Source organism: Capsicum annuum, chromosome 8 (genome assembly GCF_002878395.1).
Source record: "Capsicum annuum cultivar UCD-10X-F1 chromosome 8, UCD10Xv1.1, whole genome shotgun sequence".
NCBI lineage: Eukaryota > Viridiplantae > Streptophyta > Magnoliopsida > Solanales > Solanaceae > Capsicum > Capsicum annuum.
In genome coordinates, this window is record NC_061118.1 from 33,627,868 (window position 1) to 33,655,228 (window position 27,361).

Sequence of the window (27,361 nt, forward strand, 5' to 3'; positions counted from 1 at the left end):
ATGGTTAAAAGAAATTGATTGTTATGATAATTTTGTTGGTGGAATAAAGTTTATGGTATTCATGACCTCATAACACTGGAGGTTTTGGACATTGAAGAAAAAAATTTTAAAAAAATAAAAAATTTATGAAAATAATAAATTTATTATTTTTTTCATATTATGCTGACGCTGTAGGCGCGTGTGAAACATCACATCACATGCAAATGGTATAATGCTTTACAGAGTGTAAAAAATTCATTTTTATATAGTATAGGTGTGTGACATGTCACTCCAATAATTTAGATGTGTCTTAAACTTTTTAAGTATAGTTTAGAGTGAAAACGATTGACTTTTCCCTTTTAAAAAAGGACCTATGACATTGATAATAAAATCACAAAAGTCTTGGTAAACCAAAGGAGCTTATACAGTAACATTATAAGTTGTGGTGATTAAATTAAGCCTTTTAGTTGATTTAGCCTTATAAAAAAAAAATGTTATCAAACGCATAGATTCAAAATGTGCTTAGAGAAACACCCTCTAAGCTTCTTTTAAACTAAAGAATCGTATTAATTTGCCTAAATATAGCTGAAGATATTTTCTATGATACCAAAATAGTAGCAAAATTTGAAACGGTATGCAACAGCTCAATATGCTCAATTTTGAGTTGAGTAATGAACTGATTATCTTAAATTCCAAGTAGTCTTTATTGCACTATCCTGAAAAAAAAATGGAAGAACAATTACGTGTAAGGTAATCAACAATTAGAATTACGATTCAAGATTTTCTTAATCCCAAAGTATATATGTTGGGAAAGGTAATTCACAATCAGTACGTATGTGCCTGGATTATTCAAAGCACTTGGCTATTCCAAATTCAATCAGTAAAATGTTGCCACAAAATAACACTCTCTCATCATTTACAGCTCCCTAAGAAATTTTATATCTGCGGCTGTTGCTCAATCAGGCAGACATAGTACTCTTGCAGCATGGACCAGTATACCCGGTAAATGGAAGAAGACGGTCAGTGTGCAGTTGACAATGTCAATATCTCCCAAGTGAGCATTGTACAATATCTCTTGGCTATATACCACAAGGTACCCCATGAACAATATCTGCACAACAATTACCTACCACAGGCAGTATTCATCAAGTCAGTTATATTATTCATTTCATTCGGCAGGGGCGAGTTCGGAGCTAGAGTCAATGAGTTCAAATGAAAGGGATCACAATGTATGTAGACATGAAATTTGAGGCAAAAGTAATGATATTTTAACATAGGCACTGTGTAATAGGATGAGTGTGATCACATTGTATGCATACAACTGCTTACCTTAAACATTGCATGAGCTGTGTGGCTGTCAATGATATCAATAGCATTGACTTGAAAGCAGGAGACGATTTGAGCACAAGAATAAAGCAGGAAACCGAGATAGATGTCACTCCTTTCCCTTGTTATCAATGCTTTAGAATAGAAAATTGCAACGCCAATTGTTGTACCTGCCAAAAAGGTTGCACAACAAGGCTGGAGAGCAAGTATGGAATGCTTTCTGAAGTTAGACATATGTCAAAATATCAGAATATTCTTCAAATAAGGAACAGAGAACAACAAGGGCCATCGACTACACATATAATGCACGACTTAACAGAATGTGATCATACATTCCAAGTTGTCCATAGCCTATGTGATCCTAGTAGCTACTTTTGGCTAAGGGCATGCAAGAATGATACAAAATGTCAAATTCATCCACTCCAATGCCCTTGGTCCTTATTACAAATTGTCAATCTAATTGAAGATCGATACCAGTTTTTCTAGTTAGGATTTTGAGTAGATCTAATGATTATTAAGGATACAGGTATCACAAGTATATACCAATCAGCAACAAGACTTTCTCTGTGTTCAATTGAAGACTGTCCTAGTAATATGATATGATAAGAAAGCTGTACAAGCAACCATATATGAAACTTTAACAGAAGATATCTGAACAGTGTATGTTTAGCATCTTCGAGTCTTACGCTTGAGCCATTTCAAAGAGATATTTTGTAAAAAGGCCAACAGAAGCACCGAAGTAATAGGCAGCCATCAATAAGAGTGAGACCCTCCTCGCCTGCACAGACAGAAGGTTTACGACAGAAGAAGCGACTTCAAGAATAATTGAACAACTTTGAAGAAAATCTACGAGTCATTGATCGCACATACCACCCTCTGTGGTGATGTAAAGCAAAGCCAGAGTAAACTTGCTACAGAACAAAGGACTGTGAACAGCCCTCCCACTTCCCAGAACAAGTGAAAGTATGATCCAACGGTAGAGCACAACATGGCACCAAAGAGAGTAAGATACACCTACATTATCAGCAAAAATTATTCGATTGCAGGAATCCAATACAGGGAAGCAGAAGCGAATATTACTCCAATAGGGTTATCCGATTATCACTAACATCATAGCTATCCACTAAAATCTTCTGAGAATCGAAATTCATTAATCCTGAAGAATTAAGAGATGCATAGCAGAATGTCTCCTTATTTCTTACTGAACCTAAAAATGACTCCAGTGGTTTTATCAGATTATCACTAACAACAGCATAACCATGCTCAAAAGAACAGCAAAAATTGCGGCAATACTTCAAAATCTTCTGAGAATCTAAATTCATTAATCCTGAAGAATTAAGAATAGCAAGTAGAATGTTGCTTTATTTCTTACTGTGAAAACAAATCAACTATGATTACGTTAATACTTGTAAATATTTAGAGAATCGAAGAATTAAGAAGATCGAGTAAGAATGTAGCCTTATTTCTTAGTAAAACTGCAAAAACATACCGACTATGATTATCGACAATATTCTAAGAACTGAAATTCATCAATACTAGTAAAATATTCAGATAATCAAAGAATTAAGAAAATCAAGTAGAATGCTGCCTTATTTCTTACTGTTAATTAAAAGTAAACCGGCTATGATTATCGGCAAAACCGAAAAATCTCCTCTGATTCTTAAATTTTAGGATGAATATACCGGCAATACATTAAAATCTTCTGAGAGTCGAAATTCATTAATCCTGAAGAATTAAGAAAAAGCAAGTAGAATGTCGCCTTATTTGTTACTATTAATTAAAAACAAACCGACTATGATTAGCAGCAATATATAAAAATATTGTGAGAACATCAATACTGAAGATTAACTAGGCATCATCTTCTGATCAGCTATTAGTAACAGATTACAATAAAGAAAAAAAAATCTCGATTTCTCGATTATAATATCTTAAATTACAACATTATTCTTAATCAGAAACTAATTAGTAACAGGTTTTAGGATGAATGTACCGTCTCCAAGATTTCGTGAGCTGGCACAGGAATTGTTCCGGAATTCATGAGGTCTCGTCTTCTCCAGTTCCTATTGAAGTACCATTTCACAGCATTCATCGCTTCGAGTATCATCACTGAGAACGAACTTCTCTTTGTGCAGAGAGAAAACGGAAATGGGGAAAGTGATCAGTGATGGAGAAGAATGAAGAGCGTGAACTGTATTTATAGTCTGTTATACACACACGAGTTGGTTGCCAGGGGTAATTTCGTCAAGGAATAATAATTGGAAAATCTCCACTCAGCTCGTTGGCGGGAAGCTTTTCCTTGCGTTATTATTCCCCCTCGTTAATTGAATTGTTGGGTAAGAAAAATCTTTTGGGCATAAATTGTAGGTTAATTTTGACTATTATTTGTTCTTAAATTATTCTTGCAGAAAATGTGACTTCATAAAATGAAATGATAAACTTGGAATAAATTTCTAATATGTCTCTTCAAGAATTCTTTAAACAATTTATTTTGATCATTGAAAAATAACTCAATAATTTATTTATTTTGGAAGGAAGGGAGTACTTCTCTTATTTTATTTGTACGTCTTTTCTACAGTCGATTCGTGAATATACTAGGAGTGTGCAAAAACTGAACCGACTGATAAATTGAATCGATAAAAATATTATTGGTTTATTGTTATTAGTTATTGGGTTAATGGTTTTTTAATGGTTTTATATAAAAAAAATATTGGATTATTGGTTAGATTCGATTTTTTTTATTGGGTTATTAGGTAAATCGATAACTCAATAAGAATATATATATATATACTCTTAATTTGAACTAATATTATTTTAATTATACAAACTCTTAATTTCTCCTAACAACATTTAGTTCAAACTTGAAGGTTCTTGTAAATTAAATCACATCATTTAGGATTTTTGGTTGCAACTACGATTCAATTTTTTTTCATGTTAGTTACTACTATTTCTATTTTATGAGTATTTTCCTATCGATTAAATCGAAAATCGAACCGTTAAGAATTAAAAATCGATAAAAATATTTTATTGGTTTGGATATTGGTTTAGCATATTTAAAAATCTATAATACATAAAATCGAACTGAACCGATGAATGCACCCCAAGAATATCTCAATAATGAATCCAGTGCATTTTCAAGAAAATCGACATGTATTTTGGTTGTGTTTGGAATAAAGAAATATTTTCCTAGACAATTACTACTATCTTCGTCTTATTTTATGTGTCGCCATTTGACCTACCATGGAGTTTAAAAAATAAGTGATGCTTTGTAAAGTTTATAAAATTACCCCTTTTAAAGTTATTTTAATATTTATTTTTTTGTTGACTTTTCTTAATAAGTGGGACCCACTGAGGATAATATGGAAATAATGTCATTTAATAGTTACCAAATAAGAAAATACGACATTCTTTTTGGGATGGACTGAAAAAAAAATTGCGAAATGAGACGGAGAGAGTATGTGATAACAATTTGTTCGTGTGCTTGGTAAAATAAGTGCAAATAATTGTTTTTTCTGTTAAAATGACTAAAATGTCTTTAAAAGTATTTTATGAAAACTTATTTTTTTAAAAAAAAAAAAAAATTTACGTTAAAAAAAGGAAAGGACAAAAGACATTCCTGATAAAATCAGAAAAGTCTTGATTAATCAAAAGTGCTTATACAGTAAGATTATAAGTTGGGGCGACTAAATTGACTTCTTAGATGATTTTAACTTGTAAACAATTTTTGTTTTTATCAAATGCTGTGCTTAGTTAATAACCCCTCTAAGCTACTCTTTTAAACTAAAGAGTCGTGTTGGTTTGCCTAAATAAAATTGAAAGTGCCAGGCCCCAGGAGGAAACAAAGAGGATATTTTCTACAATACCAAAGTCCAAAAATAGTTAGTTTTAATAACTTTTGGTGTAATAAATTAAAATTGTTGAGTGAGCATACCAAAAATACGCTCAATTTGAGTTGAGCTATGACTGATTAGCTCAAGCTCCAAATAGTCTTTATTGCACTGTCCTGAAAAAAAAAAAAGGAAGAACAATTATGTGTAAGGCAATCAACCAGCAGTATTAGCATTCAAGATTTCTGTGGGGTAAGGTAATTCACATTCACATATCAGAATTTGTCCAAAAATCTTCAAGCACTTGGCTATTCCAAATTCAATGTAGCCACAAAAGGAATACTTTTTCATCATTTACAGTTTTCGCCATCTGCTAAGGTGCATTCTACTCTCTATTTATTCTACTCCCCCAGAAGTTTCATGTCTGCGTCACTCAATGTGTTCAGGCAGGCATAGTACTCTTGCAGCATGGACCACTACAGCCGGTAAATTGAGGAAGACGGTGAGTGTGCGATTGACAAAGTCAATTTCTCCAAAGAGAGCATCGTAAAGTATCTCTTGGCTATATACCACAAGGTATCCCATGAAGAATGTCAGCTCAGCAATTGCCTACCACAAGCAGTATTCATCAAGTCAGTCATATTATTCATTCATTAGACAGAGGCGAGTACAGAACTAGGGTCAACGAGTTCGAAATGGCTGGGATCACATTGAATGCATACAACTGGTTACCTTAAACATAGAATGAGCTGTGTGGCTGTCAATGGTAAAACAAAGATTGATAACCATGTAGCAGAACACTATAACACCAGAATAAACCATGCAACCAAGGTAGATGATACTCCTTTCCCTTGTTGTCCATGCTGCAGCCAAGAAAACTCCAATGCCAACTGTTGAACCTGCCAAAAGGTTGGGAACAAACCTGGAGAGCAAGCACGGAATGCTTTCTGAAGTTAGATATTGTTCAAAAGATCAGAATACTCTTCAAATAAAGAACAGAGAACAACAAGGCTTAATCAACTACACATACAATGTAGGACGTTACCAGAGTAAGAGTGATAAAAAATGTCAGACATTTCAGGTTGTCCAAAAAACCACTTTTAGTTAATACAAAATAACAATATCCATCCACTCCAAATTGTCATTCTAATTGAAGATGGAAAACAATAGTTTCTACAAGGATTCCAATTTTTCAGTTAGGATTTCAAATAGATCAACGATAATTAAGCATAGAGAGATCACAAGTATATACCAATCACTAACAAGCCTTTCTGAATACACAATTGAAGACTACAAAAATCAGGTTCCAGGTAATACAACATGACAAGAAAGCAGTAAAAGCAACGATATAAAACTTAAACAGAAGATATCAGAACAATGTTACGCATCTTTCGAGTCTTACACTTGACCGATTTCAAAGAGATATTTGGTACAAAGGCCAACAGAAGCACCCAAGGAAAAGGAAGCAATCATCAATAGTGAGAGCCTCACCCTCTGCATTGACAGAAGATTTACGATATAAGCAGCAACTTGAAGAATAATTCAACAACTTTGAAAAGAGTCTACGAGTCATTGATCACGTACCACGCGTTCTGGTGATGTAAAGCAGAGACAGAGTAAACTTGCTACAGAAGAAAGGACTGTGAACAGTCCCCCAATTGCCCAGAATAAGTGCAAGTAGGATCCAATAGTAGCGCAGAACATAGCACCGAAGAACGTAGAATACACCTACATATTCAGCAAAAACTAATCAATCACAGGAAAAAGCTGAAGCGAAAATGCATGTTTTCCAGCTAATTAGGCTAATAACAAACTCGATTCGAAATGTAAAAATACAAGTAGCAGCATGTTACTTCAGTCGTTTTATCACGCAAAAGAACAGCAAAAATTCATAGTCGCCTTATTTTTTACAGTTAAAAACACAAACCGACTATCATTATCGGCAATGCTTAAATATATTCCGAGAACCGAAATTCATCAATACTGAAATATAAGAATTGGAGATTTAGCATCATATTCTGATCACCTATCAGTAAACAAAACTACAATATTGAAGTACGATCTCACAGTATTTTTCGATTTCTCGATTACAGTTTCTTAAATCACAGCATTTTTTATTAGAACAGCAAAATTCATAGGTTTTAGGATGAATGTACCGCCTCCAAGCTTGCATAAGCGTGCAGGGGAATTGTTCCAGAATGCATGTTTTCCAGCTAATTAGGCTAATAACAAACTCTATTCGAAAAGTTAAAATACAAGTAGCAGCATGTTAGTCCAGTCGTTTTATCACGCAAAAGAATAGCAAAAATTATTCATCGCCTTATTTTTTACTGTTGAACAACAAACGGACTATCATTATAACCAATACCTAAATATATTCCAAGAACCGAAATTCATCAGCACTACGGAAGATATAAGAATCGGGGATTTAGCATCATATTCTGATCAGCTATCAGTAAACAAAACTACAATATAGAAGCATGGTTTTCACAGCATATTTTGAAAAGTTTCTTAAATTACAACATTTTTTACTAATTCAGAACACTAATTCATAGATTTTAGGATGAATGTACCGCGTCCAAGCTTGCATGAGCGTGAGCGGGAATTACTCCAGAATTCATGAGGTCTTGTCTTCTCCAATTCCTATTGAAGTACCAAATCACAGCATACATCACCTCGATTATCATCTCTGTGAACGAACTTCTTTTTTAGTGCAGAGAGAAAATGGAAATGGGGAAAGTGATGATGAAGAAGAATGAGGAGCGTGAACTGTATTTATAGTCTGTTATACACATAAGAGTTCATTAGCAGGGGTATATATATATTATATGGCAGGGGTAATTTGGTCAAGGAATTAGTAGAAGAATCTCCACTCACAGGTTCTTGGCGGGAAGGTTTTTCCTTCTGCTCATTTGATTTTATAGATTATTAATTTTTTTATTTTTTTTTTTATATAATTAACTTGTTAGGATCGGAAATCTCGGATATTGTAGAATTTAATCAAATAATATTATAGTGATAATAAAATAAAAAAGATGATAATAACGATAAGTGGAGAAAATAAAGAAGACACGAATTTAACGTGTTCGAGCAATGTGTCATCTAAGTCCATAAAATGGAAAGAAGAGTTACTCTAATAACAAAAACATAGATAAAAGAAAGTATACAAATTAAAGACAAAATCTAATGATCCAAAAATGTATATATATCCAAAAGAATAACCTCACAATTATTATTCACAAACAAAATGTTCAGATAAAGTTTTCACACACTATACGAGATAAACACAAAACTCTCTATTCCAAAAAAAAACACTCAAGATGAGTTTCTTACAAAATGTGGGATGATTGAGATGAAGAAATAGGACCAATATTTATAGGCCAATGTTCTTGGACCCCGAGGAAGGGAAAAAGAATAAAATTATGCTATACTAAGTTCAAATTCTATCAATATTTAAAGTCCCCTCCAATGGACCAAAGTTTAATTAGAAAAAAATCCAAAACAAAATATCGCTATCCTTTTTTGACTAGCGAATACACCAATAATTAGGGGTGGCAAATGGACGGATTGGATTGGATTGGATTTGGACGGGTCAAATATAGATCGAGAAAAACGCTCATATAAATATGGATTTGGTCAAATATGGATTGGGTAAAAATAATTTCAATCCACTTTAACTCTTAAGTCAAAAACTTAAAAATTCTATATCATATCAACTTGACTTTTTTTTCATTTCTTTTTTTTTTTTAGTTTTTCCTTTTAAGTTTTTTTTGTCTTTCTTCTATATGTAGCTTCTAGTTTTTTTTTTTGTCATTTTTTTTTTCTCCTTCTTCTATATCTACCCTCTAACCTTTGTTTCTCTTTCTTTTTTTCTTTTTTATTCCTTTTCCTTTTTAGTTTCCTTTTTTTTTTCTATTTTTTATTTTTTTGTTTTTACTTCTTTCTCATTTTTGCTTTTTTGGTTGTATTTTATGTTTTGTATTTTTTATTTTCTAAGAACATGGTTAAGTCAAGTACAAATTATGGATGATGACTAAAATATCGTAACCACTCAGTATATTTGTTTTCACCATCATCTTTTTTCTTTTTCCTTTTCTCCTTTTCATTATTTTTTCTTTTTAATTTTTTTTGTATTTTTTTCTTCAATTCTTTCTTTACGCTTTTTTCTCTCTTCTATCTCTAACTTCTACCCCTCTTTCCACTTTTTGGATTTTTTTTTCTATTTTTGGTTTCCTTTTTTTTTTTTATGATAACGAAAATACTATAACCGCATATTAATTTATATTCGCGCAACATTTATAATTCGAGGGCTATGTGGATCCTCAGTCATATATATTTTAGTCTCAAGAAAATACAATGAATTCATATACTTTTTTTTGTTTTTTCATCCAATGCCTGCATTGAAGCCCCGACTAATTCGGATCAGGCGTTGCAGGGCCCATTAAGGTGGTAGCGCTCCCAACAACGTTTTCTTCATAACCAGGGTCATACCCTCGACCTCTAGTTAAGGGTAAAGCAGACCCATCCACTGCACCACAACCCATGTTGATTTTAATTCATATACTTATTTGTATATAAATACAAATGATAAATTGCACATATTGACAACTAAACTATTCAAATACAAATAATAAATTTATTTGAAATATATAGTATGATACAAATAAATTTAAAGTAAAAAAATATAAAATGCACTGACAAAAAAAAGATGAGAAAAAGAATATAAAAAAATAAGAAAAATAAGAAAAATGACAAAAATACGAACCAAGAATGAAAAAGGGGGAAATGGACATACAAAAAAAAAAAGAATGCAAAGAAATAAAATTGAAAAAGAAAAAAATGATGACAAAGAAGAAAGAAAAAAAGGGTAAGAAACGAGTAAAAAATAAGTGAAAAAAATGAAAAAGAAAAAAAAGTAAATTAAAGGAAAAAAGAAAGAAAAAAATAGTAAATTAAATGAAAAAAGAAAGAAACAAAAAAGAAAAAAAAAGAAATAAAAGATAGAAAAAAATAATAATAAAGGAGTGAGACTGTGGATTATATTTAATTGATAAGAGATGTTATGAATTATATAAGTTAAATAGGATAATTAGAAGTTTATATTTATCAACCCATGTAGGATTCAAGCGAATACGAATGATGAAATAAGAATGAGAAAGGGGAAAGGGAAAAAAAAAAAAAAAGAATACAAAGAAAAAAGAAATAAAAATAAAAAAATAGATAAAAAAAAATGAGTAAGAAAAAAAGAAATTATAAAGAATGAGTTTTAAAAAAAAATGAAAAAGAAAAAAAGTAAATTAAAGAAAAAAAGAAAGAAAAAAAAAAGAAGAAAAGAAACTAGAAAAGAAAAAAACTGAACTTTAAATATAAATGGGTGATCTCTGTGTTTAAATGGGTACCCACATTTTACCCATTTTGTTCATATTTGTATGAGCTTTTAAAATGAGTTGAAGTTCATATTTACCCATTTTGTCCATATTTGTATGAGCTTTTAAAATGAGTTGAAGTTCATATTTACCCATTTGAAATATTAGTGATCCAATTCACTAAATATGGGTTAAATAAACTCTTTTCACCCCTACCGATAATCGATTTCAGTTCACTGTCAAAAATGTGTTCCTAGAAAATAAATGCAATAGGAATCCTTTCATGTGTTTGGTAAAATGATGCAAATAAATACTTAAACGATCGAAATGTCCTAAAATCATAAGAGAAAAAGAAATTCATGAGAAAATCATAAAACAATTGGTTAACCAAAAATGCTTATGGCTTGCGGTTGACCAAGTTTTGACTTTCGATGGATTTTAGGTTTTGGTAGAATTAAGTCAAGAGAGGCTGTATCAAAACTATACAAAGTATATTTGGCAACATATTATATTCAAAGCACTTTGGCTTCAGAGTATGGAATTTCAAATTCAAATCAGTAAAAATGCAGCCACAAAAGAATAGGTTTTCATCATTTCAAATCTGCTAAGCAGCATTCCACACTCTATTTATGCTGCTCCCCAAGCAATTTTGTGTCTGCGGCGTTGCTCAACTCTTACACCCAGGTATAGTCTTGCAGCGTGAACCACTATAACTGGTAAACGGAAGAAGATGGTGAGTGTACGATTGACAAAGTCAATATATCCATAGCGAGCATCGTACAGTATCTCTTGGCTATACACCACAAAGTACCCCATGAACAATGCCAGCACGGCGGTTACCTATCACAAGCAGTATTCATCAAGTCAGTCATATTTGACGGAGACGAGTTCAGAACTAGTGTCAATGAGTTCAAATCGACTGTGACCACATTGTATTCAATACAAAAGTAATGATTTGTTAACATACACAACTGCTTACCATTAACATCCAATGAGCTGTGTAGCTGTCAAGAAGATCAAAAGCATTAACAACAAGGCTAGAGAACATTAGACCACAAGAATAAAGCAGGCACATCATGTAGATTAAGCTCCTTTGCCTTGTTATCCTCGCTCCAAACCAAAAAATTCCAATGCCAATTGTTGTACCTCCCAAAAGGCTGGCAATAATGCTGGAGAACAATCAAGGAAACCTTTCTGAAGTTAGATATTGTTCAAATTATAAGAGTACTGAATTCAAATAAGGAACGGAGAACAACAAGGGCTATCAACTACACATATCCGAAGGAGCAGAGATTAACTCCTGTTGAATTCATTAACATGCAATATATACCAATCAGCAACATGTAAAACTTTAACAGGTTCCTGGTAATATGATATATGACAAGAAAGCAGTACAAGTAACCATATAAAATTTTAACACAAGATATCTGAACAGTGCTTAGAATCTTTTGTCTTACACTTGATCGATTCCAAAGAGATATTTGGTAAAAAGGCCAACAGAAGCACCGAAGGAAGAGGCAGTGATCATCAAGAGTGAGACCCTCACCCTCTGCATAGACAGAATTAAGATTTACGACATAAGAAGCGACCTCAAGAATAATTCAACAACTTGGAAAAAAATCTTACGAGTCATTGATCAAACGTACCACTCTATGTGGTGATGTAAAGCAAAGACAGAGTAAACTTGCTACAGAACAAAGGACTGTGAACAGCCCTCCCACTTCCCAGAACAAGTGCAAGTAGGATCCAACAGTAGCGCACAACATGGCCCAGAAGTGAGTACGATACACCTATATTATCATCAAACAAATTCAATTGCTTTCAAGAATAATCGAAAACAACTCCCAAGACTGAATATGGATCCAGGCTTCAATTACGGCAATTCTTTAAAGTCTTCTGAGAATCAAAACTCATCATCAATCGTGAAGAATTAAGAAAATCAAGAATGTTGCCTTATTTCTTACTGAACACACCAACTATCATTATCGACAATACTCCAAGAACCAAAATTGATCAAGACTTAATAATTGGGCAATATCTAGATAACAATTTCTTAAATTACAACATTATTCATAATATGAGAAGACTAATGGTTGCATATGTCGATCAAATAGAAGCTGTAAGGATGAACGTACCATCCTCAAGTTTTGGTGATAGTGCACTGGAATTTTTGCCAAAGTCATCATGTCTCGTCTTCTCCAACTCCTTTTGAAGTAAGCTTTCACTGCATTCATGGCCACAGACAAGAACGTCATTCTTTTTTCTTTTCTTTTCTTCGTAGAGACAAATGGAAATTTGAAGAAGAATGTTTATAGCTTGTAATACTAACAAAGACAAGAGTTCGTTATGATAGAGTACCCCTAGCAGTTACTCTTTTTGGGATATTTACGGTTTTACCTTTTTGTTTTGGGAATAACATAGGGGTAATTTCGTCAAGGGATAAAAAGAAGATGTTCGTTGGTGGGGAGGTTTTCCTTTTCCTCGTTTTATTTTATAAAAAAATAAATTACTTATCAAACATAGCTTCTCTTATTTTTATTTAGAATTTCGTCAGGGAAATTAAAAAAAAAAAAAGAAAATTGTTTGTTGGCAATTTTATGTAATTCCCTTGGGTGTCTTATATCAATAATCAACCGTTTTTTGCTCACAATTTAAGGTTATGATAAGATGAAGGAAACTTATCATCCAGACTCACTAAACCCATAATTTTGGTGAATTATATTGAAACTTGTTTATTTTCTTTCTTTATTATTATCAATAACTATATACGTAAGTTCAAATTCTAGTGTCTTTGTTTCTCATTCTTTGACATATTATTTTTCCTGACATTACTATTATATATAAGTGTCATCAAATAAGTACCTCTTCGTTGTTCTCCCTGCTTCTACACCTCCTTCAGTTGCTTCAATCTGTAATTTTACTATATCACTTCTAATTAATTATTATAAACTATTTATATATTAAAAAATTAATATTATTTAATAAGAAAAGGTAAATAACTATTTATGACATCTCTGTTTCAGCTGTTTCAACTCATAATTTTACTATATTATCTCTAATTAATTATTATAAATTATTTACACATTCAGATATTAATAATATTTAATAAAAAGATAAATAATCATTTATGACATGTCGACTTCAGCTGCTTCAACTTGTGATTTTGCTACATCACTCCTTCATTAACATATTAAACAATTAATAATATGTAATAAAGAAAGAAAATAAATATTTATGACATGTCCATTTCAACTGCTTCTACTCGTGATTTTAGTGTGTCATCCCTAATTAATTATTTTAAATTATTTCATTATTAAAATTAATAATATTTAGTAAGAAAAATAAAAATAGACATTTATGACATGTTTATTTTAGCTGTTTAATACCGTTGTCCTCCCTGCTTCTTCACCTGCTTTAGCTTCTTCAATCTGTGATTTTACTATATCATCCTAAATAATTATTATAAATTATTTATATATTAAAAAATTAATATTATTCAATAAAAAATAAATAACTATTTATGACATTTCCGCTTCAACCGATAATTTTACTATATCACCCCTAATTAATTATTAAAAATACACATTCAAAAATTAATAATATTTAATAAAAAAATAAATAGTTATTTCTGACATGTCTACTCCAGCTGTTTCAACCCGTAATTTTGTCATATCACTCTTAATTAATTATTATAAGTCATTAACATATTAAAAATTTAATAATATGTAATAAGAAAAGAAAGCAAACATTTATAACATGTTTGTTTCAGCTGTTTATATCCGTGATTATAGTATATCATCCCTAATTAATTATTATAGGTCATTCAATTATTAAAAAATTAATAATATTCAGTTAAAAAAGTAAAAATAGACATTTGTGATATGTCTGTTTTAGGTGCTTAAACTGTTATTTTACTATATCACCCTACTTAATTGTTATAGGTCATTTAAGTATTAAAAATTAATAATATTTAATAAAAAATAAAATAGACATAAAATATAACTCTTGATATTTTATTTTAACTTAACGTCTTATATGAAATTCACTTAAATTTTTTTCACAAGTATTTTTTTTATAGAAATTTTATCATATCACTTGTAATTAGTTATTATGAGTTATTTAAGACATGTTTGTTTTGCTATTTCAATCATAATATTTGGCTGACTCTCGAAATTATATCAATGTCACTTAAATATGAATAGAAGAAAAAGTATGATAAATCATAATAATTAAAAATTTAAATTATTTTTAAAATATAATTGACTATCGACGCCATAAAAGTTTGAACAAGGAGAGAGTGTAATAAATTACAATAACTAATGGCTTAAAATAGTAAATTACAATGCCAAAAAAGTATTATAAATTACAATACCCAACAACTTAAAATATCTAAAAAAATATAATTGATTATTTAAATTTTATTTATGTCACATAAATTGAGACCAAATGAATACGTAAAAAATACTATAAATCACAATAATTAACAACTTAAAAACTTTAAAAAATATAAAATATTTGACGAATTCTCAAAATTATACCAGTGCCACTTAAATTGGAATGATTGAAAAAATATATTAAAAATATGATTAATTATATAAGTTCTATGATGTCACGTGAATTAAAACAAAAAAAAATATAGTGTGAATATATTCATTATCAAGAAAGTGGTGGGAGTGTGTCGTGGTTGTGTTTGGAATGGAGAAAATATCCTACAAAATTAAATGCAATGGCAATCAGTTCATGTGTTCGGTAAAAAGATACATAGAAAATCACAAGATAATACGAGATTCATGATAAAATCACAAAAGATTTGATTATAAAAGTGTGTATCCATTTGGGGTGACCAATTTATGACTTTTTCATTTAGTTTTGGTAGAATTAACACAGAATTAAGCCAATAGAGGCTGTGCCCAATTAAAACTCAGAGAAATTCAGATATGATCATAAAGCAGATCAAATTAACACTATGAGCACAACTGAAATAATAAAAAAGATCAACACTTGAATTTTTTTTCTGTATATGCAGGAAATATGAACTGAACCATTGATCATCAATAGCGATGCTCTTTTTCAGAAATAGCAATGGACAACAACTACAGTAGCATGTATGTGTATTAACAATGCAAGAAGAGAGTGTAAATATTCATGCTTGCAGTTCGGATCCGGAACAGAAAGCAAAATAAGCCAACTGAAAAAATTAAAAAGTGGTCTTCGAAAACTTAAATCAAGAGAAAAGCTAACCGATTCTAGCTAAAATTTTGTAAAAAAATTGGGAATCTCCGAACTTATGGAACATTCCTGTCTATTCTACTTAAGATTTTTCTTAATCACAAAGTATCAACAACCAGTATTTGCCAGGAAATATTCAAAGCACTTGGCTTCAGACTAAACAAATTTCAAATTCAGTCAGTAAAATGTAGCCACAAAGGAATACTTTTTCATCATTTACAGTTCCACATCTGTGCTATCTAGTCTCTATTTATTCTGTAGTTCCAACTGTATTTGCATTAATTCTGTCTGTGTTGCTCTATTTCTGCGCCCAGGATTAGTCTTGCAGCATGGACCAGTATACCCGGTAAATGGAAGAGGACGGTGAGTGTACGATTGACAAAGTCAATTTCCTCAAAGCGAGCATCGTATAGTATCTCTTGGCTATATACCACAAGGTAACCCATGAACAATGCGTGCACTGTGTATACCTACCACAAGCAATGTTCATCAAATCAGTCATGTTATTCATTCATTAGATAGAAGTAATAATTTATTAACATAGAAACTGTGTTATAGGATGAGTATGATTACAATTTATGCATTCAGCTGCTTACCTTTAACATCCAATCAGCTGTGTAGCTATCAAGGATATCAAAAGCATCAACAACAAAGCTGGATAATATTAGAGCACTAGAATAGACCATGCAACCAATGTATGTTTCTTTTCTTTCCTGTGTTAACAAGGCCCCTAACCAGAGAATTCCATAGCCAATAGATGAACCTGACAAAAGACTGACAACGAGGCTGGGAAGCAAGCAAGCAAATGCTTTCTGAAGTTAGATATTGTTCAATTATAAGAATATTCTTCAAATAAGGAAAAGATAACAACAAGGGCTAATCAACACATACAGAAGGAGCAAAGTAACTGCTATTGAATTCATTAAGATGCGATATAATGTAGGAATTGCAGAGCATGCGAATGTCTTTGTCAAATGTTAGATGCAATATAACGTTGGAATTTAAGCGCACTTTCCATGATTTGGTCGTGTTTCTCAATTTCACTTATTCATGAGCAAATGCAGAACTCTTTCACAATCTGGTCATCATACTTCTAGTGCCAAGAATGCACAAACTTTAAAACTGTTCTAGTTTCCAAAGAAGCACATAATTGTGACGTACAATTTTCTAACTGTTATTCCAGTAAAGTGCCCTTAATCCATGAAAGATAAAAGTAATTTCAGGGTATAGGAATCTTAAATATAAGTCATCAATTTATAACCTAACAATGGTCCAACATTCTAACACCCAATACTAGTCATATTGCTCGTTGTTTCTCATTCATGAACTAAACATAATGCAAATTCTGAAACTGTGAGAGCCTAAATGATAGATCATGCCATTAATACAGAAATTCTCAGAGATTCCAGGTTCTCCAAAACCTACGATATCCTAGTAGCCACTTTTAGCTAACTGTGTGCAAGTATGACACCAAATGTCAAATTCATCCACTCCAAGGCCAGTTTTCTACTAGAATAGCAATTTTTCCAGTTAGGATTTTGAGTAGATCTAATGATTATAAGCAACAAGCCTTTCTCTATACACAACTGAAGACTACAAAATCAGGAATATGATACGACAAGAAAGCAGTAAAAGCAACCATATAAAACATTAACATCAGATATCTGAACAACGTTTAGCGCCTTTTGAGTCTTACACTTGATCGATGCCAAAGAGATATTTGGTGAAAAGGCCAAAAGAAGCACCAAAACTATAGGCTGCGTACATCAGGAGTAAGATCCTCTTTGTCTGCATAGACAGAAGATTTACGTTTTAAGAAGCGACTTCAAGAATAATTCAACAAGTTGGAAGAAAATCTACATGACGTAGATCACTTACCACTCTCCATGGTGGTATAGAGTAAAGCCAGAGTAAACTTGCTACAGAAGAACAGACTGTGAATGGACCTCCCGCTTCCCAGATCAAGTGCAAGAAGGATCCAAAAGTAAAGGCCAACATGGCACAGAAGAGAGTAAGATACACCTATATTTTCAACAAACCAATCAATCACAGGAGAATAGGGGAATCCAATACTTAGAAGCAGAAGTGAAAATGCATCTTTTTGAGCTAATAACTAGGTTTGTAATACTTGTAAAAATTCCATCCGAGAATCGAAGAATTAAGAAAAATCAAGTAGAATGTTCCGCTATTTCTCGCTATTTCTTAACTGTAAAAACAAACCGACCATGCTTATGGCAAAATTCTGAGAACTGAAATTCATCAATACTGAAGATTACTGTAATACTTGTAAAAAGTCGATCAGAGAATCGAATTAAGAAAATCAAGTAGAATGTTGCGTTATTTCTTACCAAACCGCAAAAATAAACAGACTATGAACATCGGCAGTCTGAAATTCATCAGCACTGAAGATTTACGGAAATACTTGTAAAATGTCCAGAAAATCGAAGAATTAAAATCAAGTAGAATTTTGACTATTTCTTACTACTACACTGTAAAAAGTAAACCTACTATGATTATCATCAATATACTGAGAATTGAAATTCATCAATACCGAAGATTGTAAAATACTCACTCAGAGAATCCAAGAATTAGGAAAATCCTGATACAGCTATCAGTTACGAGATTCCGAAATGGAAAAATCTCGATTACAAGTTCTTTGGAATTACATTAATCTTCATGATCAACATTTTGCAGAACAATAATTCTTACATTTTTCATCACATAGAAGAATGAAAAAAAATAGTACAAGTGTAAGGATGAATGTAAGGTTACCTTCTTCAAGCTTTGGTAAGCGTGTTGGAGCATTTTTCCAGAATTCATCAAGTCTTGTCTTCTCCAATTCCTTATGAAGTAAGCATTCGCCGCACGGAGTTTCAACCCAGAGAACTTCATTTTTCTACAGAATTTCTTTCTGCAGAGAGAAAACGTAATCGGAAAATTGATGAATGCTCTGTTTATACTGAGAGTTAGTTAGTTATAAACGACTACCCTTGCAGTTACTCTATGTGGGAATATTTACGGTTCTACCTTTCTGTTATGGGCCGGGCTTTTGGAGTATTGCAGGGGTATTTTTGTCAAATAGTAAAAAGAGTTGGCGGGAAAGAAGAGAGGTCTTAAGAATGTGATTTTTATGGGGGTATTTCTGTTAATTGCTTCACTCAAACAAAAAAGATTTTTTAAAAAAAGCAACAAAAAAATTGCACTCTATTTAAAGTAATTTAATTTCCAAAATCTGAAACTATTTGATTTTAAAATACTCCTAAATTGACTAGCTTTATTTGGACTAAAAGATTCTATATCTATGATTCGTTTCTACTTTGACTTTATTTTCGCTTTCATCACTTATACATATCATGTTTACTTATGCCTTTATTTTCAATTATTGTTCTTATATATATCGTGTCCATAGGGAACTTGCTGGGTTCCATTATTCTACTTATATTTTGTTTCTGATTTTAGACTTATAGTTATTTCTGGAGCGAGTTCTTAATTTACGGAGAATGACGTATAATGTATATTTAAATCATCACGTAAAGATATTAGATAAGTCATTATATAAGAATTTAGCACTATTTCTTTGATTTAACTATATTGATATTGATAAAAAAATGACACATCTTTTTTATTTTAAGTTTCATAATTTAATTAAATATAGGCTTGTTCTTGGAGTTTTTGGGTGTTAGTTTGTGGTTTAGAATAGATTGTTGGTGGTATTATTTGGTGATAATCATATTTCTGTTATTGTCGGTTGCTTTTTGGTTTCGAATAGATTGTTGATGGTATTATTTGGTGATAATCATATTTCTGCTATTGTCTGTTTTTGTTATTACCTTTTGTTTCTTGTTCTTATATTATGTTTTTTCCTTTGTTGTTTGATCTCGAGCCGAAGATCTATCGAAAACAATCTCTCTACCTCACCTCTGAGGTTGTAGTATAGATTGCGTACATTTTATCCTCCTCCGATTCTATTTTATGAGAATATACTGAATATGTTATTATATAATTTTTCATACTTAAAAAAATATTTAAAATATGATATCTCTGCTGAGATAACATTAATATTGTAAGACAAACATCAAAACTTATTTCTGTAATTTATCATTTAATAGCTCAATCTTAAAAAAGATCAGCCAAACTCAATCAGATAATGAAAAACATACTTCTCAAATGAATTGGTCAAACTCAAATTGTTACTATTTTGTAAAAGTACTTCACACCTAAAATGTTACTTTGACAAGTTACTTTGATGAAAGTGGTGTAAAGTTTCAATTAGTCCCATGTTTTTTTGGTAATAAATGTACATATTATATTAAACCAATACACCTAGAGAGCACCTATTACTATGGTTAGTGAGAGGTTGAGGCTATATACAATAGACAAACATGTATCACACATTTATCAACTTACAATATACATCACATACATATCTGATAGGTTTTTGGCTCACACTAAAAAGTTTCTATGGACATGTTAAGCAGCAAGTGGAGTATAAGCCATGGGATGCTGGTTGCAGGAAGTTCTTCTCTTGCTTGAAGAACCCAAGTCTGGACGCTGTACTAACTCATGAACTTGGTTACTGGGTAAACCGGCTTGTTGACAAGTAGCAGCTGCATTAACCGAGTGCTGCGACTCATTCAACTTCTGGGTTATCCCTTTACAAAATTGCAACTGCTGGCATACTGCCCACCAAGCTAACAGAGAAACTATTGTGGCTTCAAGCAGCCTATACTTTGTCCACATTTGCAGGTTTGCTGTCTCCCTTAGCGTAAAACGTATTTACAAAATTAGATCACTTGCAATGTAACTAGATACTTGTACGTCTTCATGATAAGAATTACCTGGTAACATAACAAAAATGGTAGCTATCCTACTACTATCATAGGTTAAACTACACTGTAATGTAGAATATAACACACACTAGAAGAGCGCTTGGAAAATCTTCTCTTTAAGGAGTACATTCTTTTTCTAAAATCCAAAAAACAAACTCGTAATTCACCCCACATGTTCCATCTAGAATGTTTTTTTCTAAAGGAGAGTAATACAGGTGTTTTGAATTTATACTTCAGCATCTAAAGGGTCGTCTATCCCCTCAACATGTCCCTACTAATGAGGTATCTTCTGGTACTAGACAAAGATAGAAAGAAAAGCAAGAGTTCTGTTGTATCTCCACTAACAACGGGTTGGTTACTAAGTCACTCGAATAAGTAAAACAACCATGACAAAGACTAATGTCATGACAAAGATCAAAAGCCACTGGAAGCATGTAGTCTTGAAACTCCGCGAATAAATGTCCATAGCTCTTGAAGTTGCATGTCCTGTACTTGCCAGGCTATGCTCAACTGCTTTCTCAGTTGAATCAAGTATTTTCTCGGTATTTTTGATGGATTGATTCATCATGAGACTGCTCTCTTTTAGCTGCCGTGCCAAAACAACCATTTCATCAGTCAAATCCTCCTGAAGCTTCCTGTGCTTGTCAATATGTGTCCGTCCAGCGTCATCCAGTTTGACTGCAGCTGATGATTGATCAGAATCAATGGCATCCCGAGATCTCTCATCATTGTGTGAATGAACCCCGAATCTTCTCCTCAATCCTTCAGAAGCAGAATTCACACTTTCTTCTGCTTTAGGAGTTCCACTGCTGGAAGTCTCAGCCACAGGTTCCTCAGGCGTGTGCACATCAGGCATGGACACAGCTAACTTGGAAGCAACGGCTTCAATATTCTCAGCATATTCATTCACCTTGGCTTTTGAAACCCTTGGTAATCCATCAGGATTCCTCTCTTCAGCCAACTGCTCCAGTAGTTCCCGCAAAGTGGCAACATAATGTATAAGCTTTGCTTGATTTTGCTGTTGTGGTGCAGTTACAAGTAACCTCTTCAAGTTCACTTCAGTTTTGCTCAACCCCATGACAACTGTCAATAGCTAAAGAAATATTGAGATTCTTGGGCTTGATCGGAATTTGGACGGAGTGATTTGGTTAAGCATTTCAATTCAAAACCTTCAGGAAATTTGCAGCTCATTGGATTTCTTTCTAGAATATATCCTAATAGAAAGTATCTTACTAAAATTACAGGATCAGTGAAAAATAAATGACTTCTATATACTTGTAGTTAAGTACGATGTACTGTATAAATTAGTTTTACCCATGTAATGTGAAAATCAAGCAGATGCAAGAGGTGGCTGAAACTAGCGAGGCCATAAACAACAATAGTAACAAGCAGCAACTGCAAGAGGTGGCTATATGATGTGCAAAGGATAAAGAAAAAACAAAGAGTTGCATGTTAAACACAGCCTCCATTGACCAACATTCAATATTATGGACGTAACAGCGGCTGCTATACTTATGCCAAGAATATAGACAATCAAGTTCTCATCACAATTGATAGTTATTGTGATGTCACCATTCTTTTTCTACTTAATTCTTTTTTCTATGCGTCAATTCTATCATCATTTTGGAAATATTCTAACTGAGTGTATCGACTAATGCATGTTTTTTTGTTGGTTTCACCAGGTGATGTAGGATTCTGAGAGGGGATGGAAGTAGTCTTAAAAAATGTTTCTTTCTAGTGTATGATGAACTACAGGTCCTCTCTGTAGCAAAGTTTCATTTATATTTTAAGTGTCGTTTCTGCCAACTCTTCTTTTGTGGGACGTTATCTCTAATTGTTAAGTCCCTGGAAGTTCTATGTATTCAGTAATTGAAGTCTTCTAATATGTACCCCTTCTACCTGTGCTACTAGCAGTTCAAAGTAGGAACCCCTTATGACTCTTGTCCAATGCAAAGCGGAGAAAACAGTATTTCTCAGCATCAAGAATACATGAAACTTAAACTAGAGGGGATATAGGAAATCGAAGTAATAACACATCATCATGTACTGACTCAAACAGGGTTACCAAAGATGTGCTTAAAGCGCGCTCTAAGTCTTAAAGCGAGGCTCAAAACATGTTGAGTGCTTCGCCTAGCTTAATGTGTGCTTCAATGTCGTCATCAATTTTCGAAGGCATACTTTTCCTTGCCAGTTGCCAATGAGCCTCTCTGAAGAGGTGACACTAAACAATTGATATTTCACTTCAACAACAACAACAACAACAACAAACCCAGTGTTTTCCCACACAGTGGGGTCTGGGGAGAGTAAAATGTACGCAGTCCATACCACTACCTCCGGAGAGGTAGCAAGGCTGTTTCCGATAGACCTCCGGCTCAAAACAAAGAATAATAAGCAAATTCATAATAAAGCTTGAAACAAGATGACACAATAGAGATGAGACACCCACACAGTAATACCCTACACTAACAAACCAAAGGCACCCCCACCCACTTCCCCCCTACCCGAAGCTCTCCTAGCTACTGACTGTGACCCACCCACCCACAGGCCCTAACCTTCTACCCTAATCCGCATCCTCCAAACCTTCCTATCTAGGGTCATGTCCTCAGTAAGCTAAGCTATAACTGCTTCATTGTAATTTTTTTTTCCATTTCATATATTCATCAGGCATGCTTATAATTATTTATCTTGGACTAAACATATATATTTGTACTTTTTTCATTAAACCCCACCCTTTCAAAGGGATACGAGCAAGGTTGAATCTTCAAGGATGGATCCTAATTAAGTTTCAACACAGTTTCACCCAAGGGTGTGATTTCTTTGTCAATGAATTGGGTTGAGAACCATGAGGTCTTCGGTTCAAATCACAGCAATAAACAAAAAAAACACTAGGTGATATCTTCCCCTGCATCCTAGACTTGGTGGATAGAGTTACCTGGTACTTGTTCGTTGTCGGTGGGGGTGGCAGGTAACCCATGGGGCGTGGAATCGGTCAAGATGAGTGAAAGCTGATCTGGACATCACGGTTATCAAAAACAAATATTCCCTATGTATGAACGCCCACAACAAAGCTAACAATGTATAAAATCAAGCACACGTTCAATGCGAGTTTAACGTGGCAAAAAAATGACTGTAAATTAGTGTTAAATCAGACAAAATGGATAACAGTTGAAAGAAAAAAGGTAATAAAGCGAAATTCACCAACATAACATGTTCCAATCCAAACCCAAATTCGGATATTTAGCAGCAATTAATCGAAAAATCAACAAAAATAGAAATTCCAAGTTACAAGATTGCAAGGTTCCGGAATCGGTAATACCTATCATGGAAGACGAAACTTAAGCTGCCTGAGGCTAGGGAGTGACACTGACAGGAATGAATTTGGGTGTAAGGGTTTGTTACATAAAGGCCACCAAGTTAAAACGCCCCATATTTTCATTAATATTTAATATTATATAGTAGTATATATTATAAAATTACTATCATTATTTCTTAAAAAGAATAAAACTTACGTTTGTCTTTTTTTTTTTTGTTTATTTTATAGAGTTTATTTAGAAACAAATAGATATTATTCAGATAAATATTTATTTGGCCTTAATTTATGTTGTTATTTTGGTCCGATGATTAATTTAACTAATGTTTAAAGCTAAATAAGATTAAATTAATATAATATTTTAAAACCTAAATGTTCAAGAATTATTTCATTCAAAAACTATATAATAAGTATTAATATGTAGTCACATGAATAATCAATATACGACCATCAAACAATGTGGTGCAGTAGATGAGGTGTTCCTTTCTTAACCAGAGGTCTCGGGTTCGAGCCTTAGGGACGGAGAAATTCTTGGTAAGGAGCGCTTCCTCCCGAATGGGGTCCTACGCAACGCGAATTCAAATTAATCGGACTCCAATACACGTATAAGATGGGGTATACATCATTAATATAAAATACAAAAAGAAAACAAATCAAATAAATATATTTATACTTTTAATAATTAAATTTAAGGACCTCCCCTTAAAGTTGACTTTAGGCCACGATTTCGTTTCGCTGCCCCTGCATATTTTACACTAATGATTATATCTTCATCTGTTTTTTAAGATAAAATTAGAAAAACAACCAAAAGTGTACCTTCATCGAGGGGTTTAAGAGGAAAAAAACGAAGAGAGAATTAGCATTTGAAACACATTTGTACTTTATTCCATAGTGCGACGCCGAGTTGGCCATAATGTGGTCCATGTGGGTTGGTCTATCTGACTAATTCCATGACTTGGATGTGATTATTATTCTCAGGTCAAAGTACGAAAGAATAAATTATATATAAACAGATCATGAATAACTTCGTAAAGCTTCTATCAAATCTAAATTCCTTAAGATTGTACTCGAATAACATTCTCTGAGCCTACTTCTAGTTCGCCCCAAATTCAGGTCATGAATGGATAGATGATCTTGCTTCAGAGTTAAGTGTTCGGTCCATCATCAGTACTGATCGGATATAATAAGCCTTCTAAGTCATTCAATTCCTATAAATTTGAAATTCATTATATATGATTAATTGTTTGTCATTAGTAATTGCACGATCCGATTTGCCAAGTGAAACAACAATATAATACTCAAGTGAGGTCCATCGACGCAAATCTTATCACAACTTTGGAGAAGTAGAAAGACGGTTTTAATTTGTCAGAGTGTTAATAGCTCCATATCCCAAAATTTAGAATGTGATGAATTCTGATGACATAGTTCAGTAATTCAATTTGAAACATAATTATGTTTTTATGATTAATTGTTCACAGTTCAGTTTAATATTTGAGTTGTATTTTTATAATTAATTGTTGACACTATTAACTTCTCTTATGATATTTTTTCTATTCTTTACTTTCTATAATTTGTTACTGAATTATTTCAGAGACAAACAAGCAAGACTTAAAAGTCTCACTTTTATATATTCATAATTTTATGTTTCTAAGTTGTAGCAGCTCCTTTCATGTGCTCATTTTAATTTTTAATTTTTTTTTTTTTTTGGCTAAGGCATTTTAATTGTTTTACATGTAAAGAATGTAATCATCATGAAGTCTTGAGTTTTGATGTTCTATAATGTACATATTGGTTCGTTATAATGCTTCTACTTAGAGGGTCGTTTGGTTTGAAAATTGTTGTCCCGGGATAATTAATTATTCCGGGATAAAATAAAAGAATGTATTTTCCTTTATTTGGTGGGAGGGATTAATCCAATCCGGGATAACTTATCCCATCATTTTCCTCTTAGTCCCAGAATTAACTTATCCCATATACATGGTGGGATAAGTAATTCCGAGATAACTAATTCCGGTATTAGTTATCCCGGGATAACAATTTTCAAACCAAACGATAAGTGTTTGGTTTGAGGTTAATTTATGTTAGGATAAGTTATGATGAGATTAGTTATGTCAGAATTAGTTATTCTGGTATAATTATTTCTTATTAACTGTTTGGTACTTTGATTTGTTGTACTAAAAATAATATGCTTCCTAAGAATAATTTTTTTCTTTATGAAAATACCCTCCACCTTATATATATATATATATATATATATATATATATATATTTAATAGAACTTTAATTATTCATTCTTAAAAACAAAACCTCTACCTTATTGGACTTATATTCTGTTTGGAATAAAGTCACCAGGCTTAAATTCTTTATCAGTAAATTTAGTTGGTTAGAATGTGTTCCAGCGAGAGCTCCATTTTTGTGAAGTTAAAAAGTCATTTTTATCTGTATAGTGAATTTACAGTGATTGGTACGGTGAGATGCATCTATTATGGTGAGAACAACCCAACCATACTAGTATGTTTTTTCTAAAAAAATAAAAAATTAAAAAATCAAAGCAGCAGTATGCTAGACTATGAAATTTTATAAAGTCATCGTTTTCCTCCCTTTTCCTTCCCTATCATATATAAACAACAAACACGTAAATCTTATTTTATCTTATACATGGTAAGATGCACAAGAAAGTTTGGATCGATGCTGGTTATATCATTCTAATTAGAAAAAAAGAAAAAAAGAGGAAGGAAAACAAGAGAAATTAAAAAGAGGTATGTATATGTATGGAATATGACATTGTCGAGAGTTTGTATGTCACACCATATACATATGTATGAAATTTGTTATTACTTCATGTCATATACATAACATTATTATATATAGGAACCAATATACTTAAATTTATTATGTATATATAGTGAAACAAACACGGATGAGCTGTTTATTTCAAAAACATTACAAAGTTATGTATAAGTTATGCATTAATAGTGTTATACATAACATAATTATGTATATCAATCCATATACATAATTCTGTTATGTATATGTGTTGAAGACAAACGCTTTTGGATTGTTGTATATTCAGAAGATATACACTACAGAGTTATATATATGTTATGCATTAATAGTGTTATACGTAACATAATTATGTTTGACTCTTTTACACAAGGTGAAATGTGTTTATTTCAGCCTATATACATAACATAATATTAAGCATTGTTTTATGTTTTCAAGTTTTGAAAAATTTTGTTTAAATTTTGTTGCATATTAAACTAATATTGATTTGTGATGTATATTATTATAGGGGACGCAATTCAGATGCAATTGCCGAAATCAACTCGAAATTCCTCAATCTCTAATTCTGATCGTTGAAATTGTTTTGGTGTTTCAAAATTTTGAAATTGAAAAGCTGTTACTAAATTTAAGAGATCCATTAATTACAATTTCATAAATATAAGGTTAATTGCATTATGTATTTAGTGCAGATATTTTATTTTATTAATTATAGTT

The 27,361-nt window shown here is 32.2% G+C and overlaps 5 protein-coding genes and 1 long non-coding RNA gene across 9 annotated transcripts; 1 reads left to right on the plus strand and 5 right to left on the minus strand.

Moving 5' to 3' along the window:
- Positions 1-799: 799 nt before the first annotated feature.
- On the minus strand, positions 800-3,453 carry LOC107860736 (bax inhibitor 1-like). Its single transcript, XM_016706201.2, has 5 exons — positions 3,296-3,453; positions 2,176-2,319; positions 1,992-2,083; positions 1,309-1,525; positions 800-1,105 (listed from the first exon to the last, which is right to left on the minus strand). The coding sequence occupies exons 1-5, from the start codon at positions 3,407-3,409 to the stop codon at positions 935-937; spliced, it is 738 nt and encodes a 245-aa protein (XP_016561687.1). The 5' UTR covers positions 3,410-3,453; the 3' UTR covers positions 800-934.
- A 1,805-nt stretch (positions 3,454-5,258) lies between these two features.
- Positions 5,259-8,409, minus strand: LOC107857222 (bax inhibitor 1-like). Its single transcript, XM_016702156.2, has 5 exons — positions 7,703-8,409; positions 6,714-6,857; positions 6,532-6,623; positions 5,862-6,051; positions 5,259-5,738 (listed from the first exon to the last, which is right to left on the minus strand). The coding sequence occupies exons 1-5, from the start codon at positions 7,814-7,816 to the stop codon at positions 5,559-5,561; spliced, it is 720 nt and encodes a 239-aa protein (XP_016557642.1). The 5' UTR covers positions 7,817-8,409; the 3' UTR covers positions 5,259-5,558.
- Positions 8,410-11,122: 2,713 nt separating this feature from the next.
- On the minus strand, positions 11,123-12,764 carry LOC107857221 (bax inhibitor 1-like). The gene is made up of 5 exons (XM_016702155.2): positions 12,631-12,764; positions 12,142-12,285; positions 11,953-12,044; positions 11,475-11,664; positions 11,123-11,335 (listed from the first exon to the last, which is right to left on the minus strand). The coding sequence occupies exons 1-5, from the start codon at positions 12,748-12,750 to the stop codon at positions 11,123-11,125; spliced, it is 759 nt and encodes a 252-aa protein (XP_016557641.1). The 5' UTR covers positions 12,751-12,764.
- Positions 12,765-15,776: 3,012 nt separating this feature from the next.
- Positions 15,777-18,688, minus strand: LOC107857220 (bax inhibitor 1-like). Its single transcript, XM_016702154.2, has 5 exons — positions 18,497-18,688; positions 17,603-17,746; positions 17,421-17,512; positions 16,321-16,510; positions 15,777-16,194 (listed from the first exon to the last, which is right to left on the minus strand). Exons 1-5 carry the CDS (start codon positions 18,614-18,616, stop codon positions 16,003-16,005), a joined length of 738 nt encoding a protein of 245 aa, XP_016557640.1. The 5' UTR covers positions 18,617-18,688; the 3' UTR covers positions 15,777-16,002.
- Positions 18,689-19,911: 1,223 nt separating this feature from the next.
- On the plus strand, positions 19,912-22,458 carry LOC124886373. The gene is made up of 2 exons (XR_007043458.1): positions 19,912-20,470; positions 22,236-22,458. It is a non-coding gene; the product is annotated as an uncharacterized LOC124886373 (long non-coding RNA).
- LOC107845428 lies at positions 20,654-24,000 on the minus strand. Of its 4 annotated transcripts, none has more exons than XM_016689744.2 (2): positions 23,870-24,000; positions 20,654-21,722 (listed from the first exon to the last, which is right to left on the minus strand). In XM_016689744.2, exon 2 carries the CDS (start codon positions 21,629-21,631, stop codon positions 20,912-20,914), a length of 720 nt encoding a protein of 239 aa, XP_016545230.1. In that variant the 5' UTR covers positions 21,632-21,722; positions 23,870-24,000; the 3' UTR covers positions 20,654-20,911. The 4 variants fall into 4 exon arrangements, with proteins under 4 accessions (XP_016545230.1, XP_016545221.1, XP_016545239.1 ...); XM_016689735.2 differs by having other exon boundaries at positions 20,654-21,636; positions 23,870-23,990; XM_016689753.2 differs by having other exon boundaries at positions 20,654-21,646; positions 23,870-23,990.
- Positions 24,001-27,361: the final 3,361 nt, after the last annotated feature.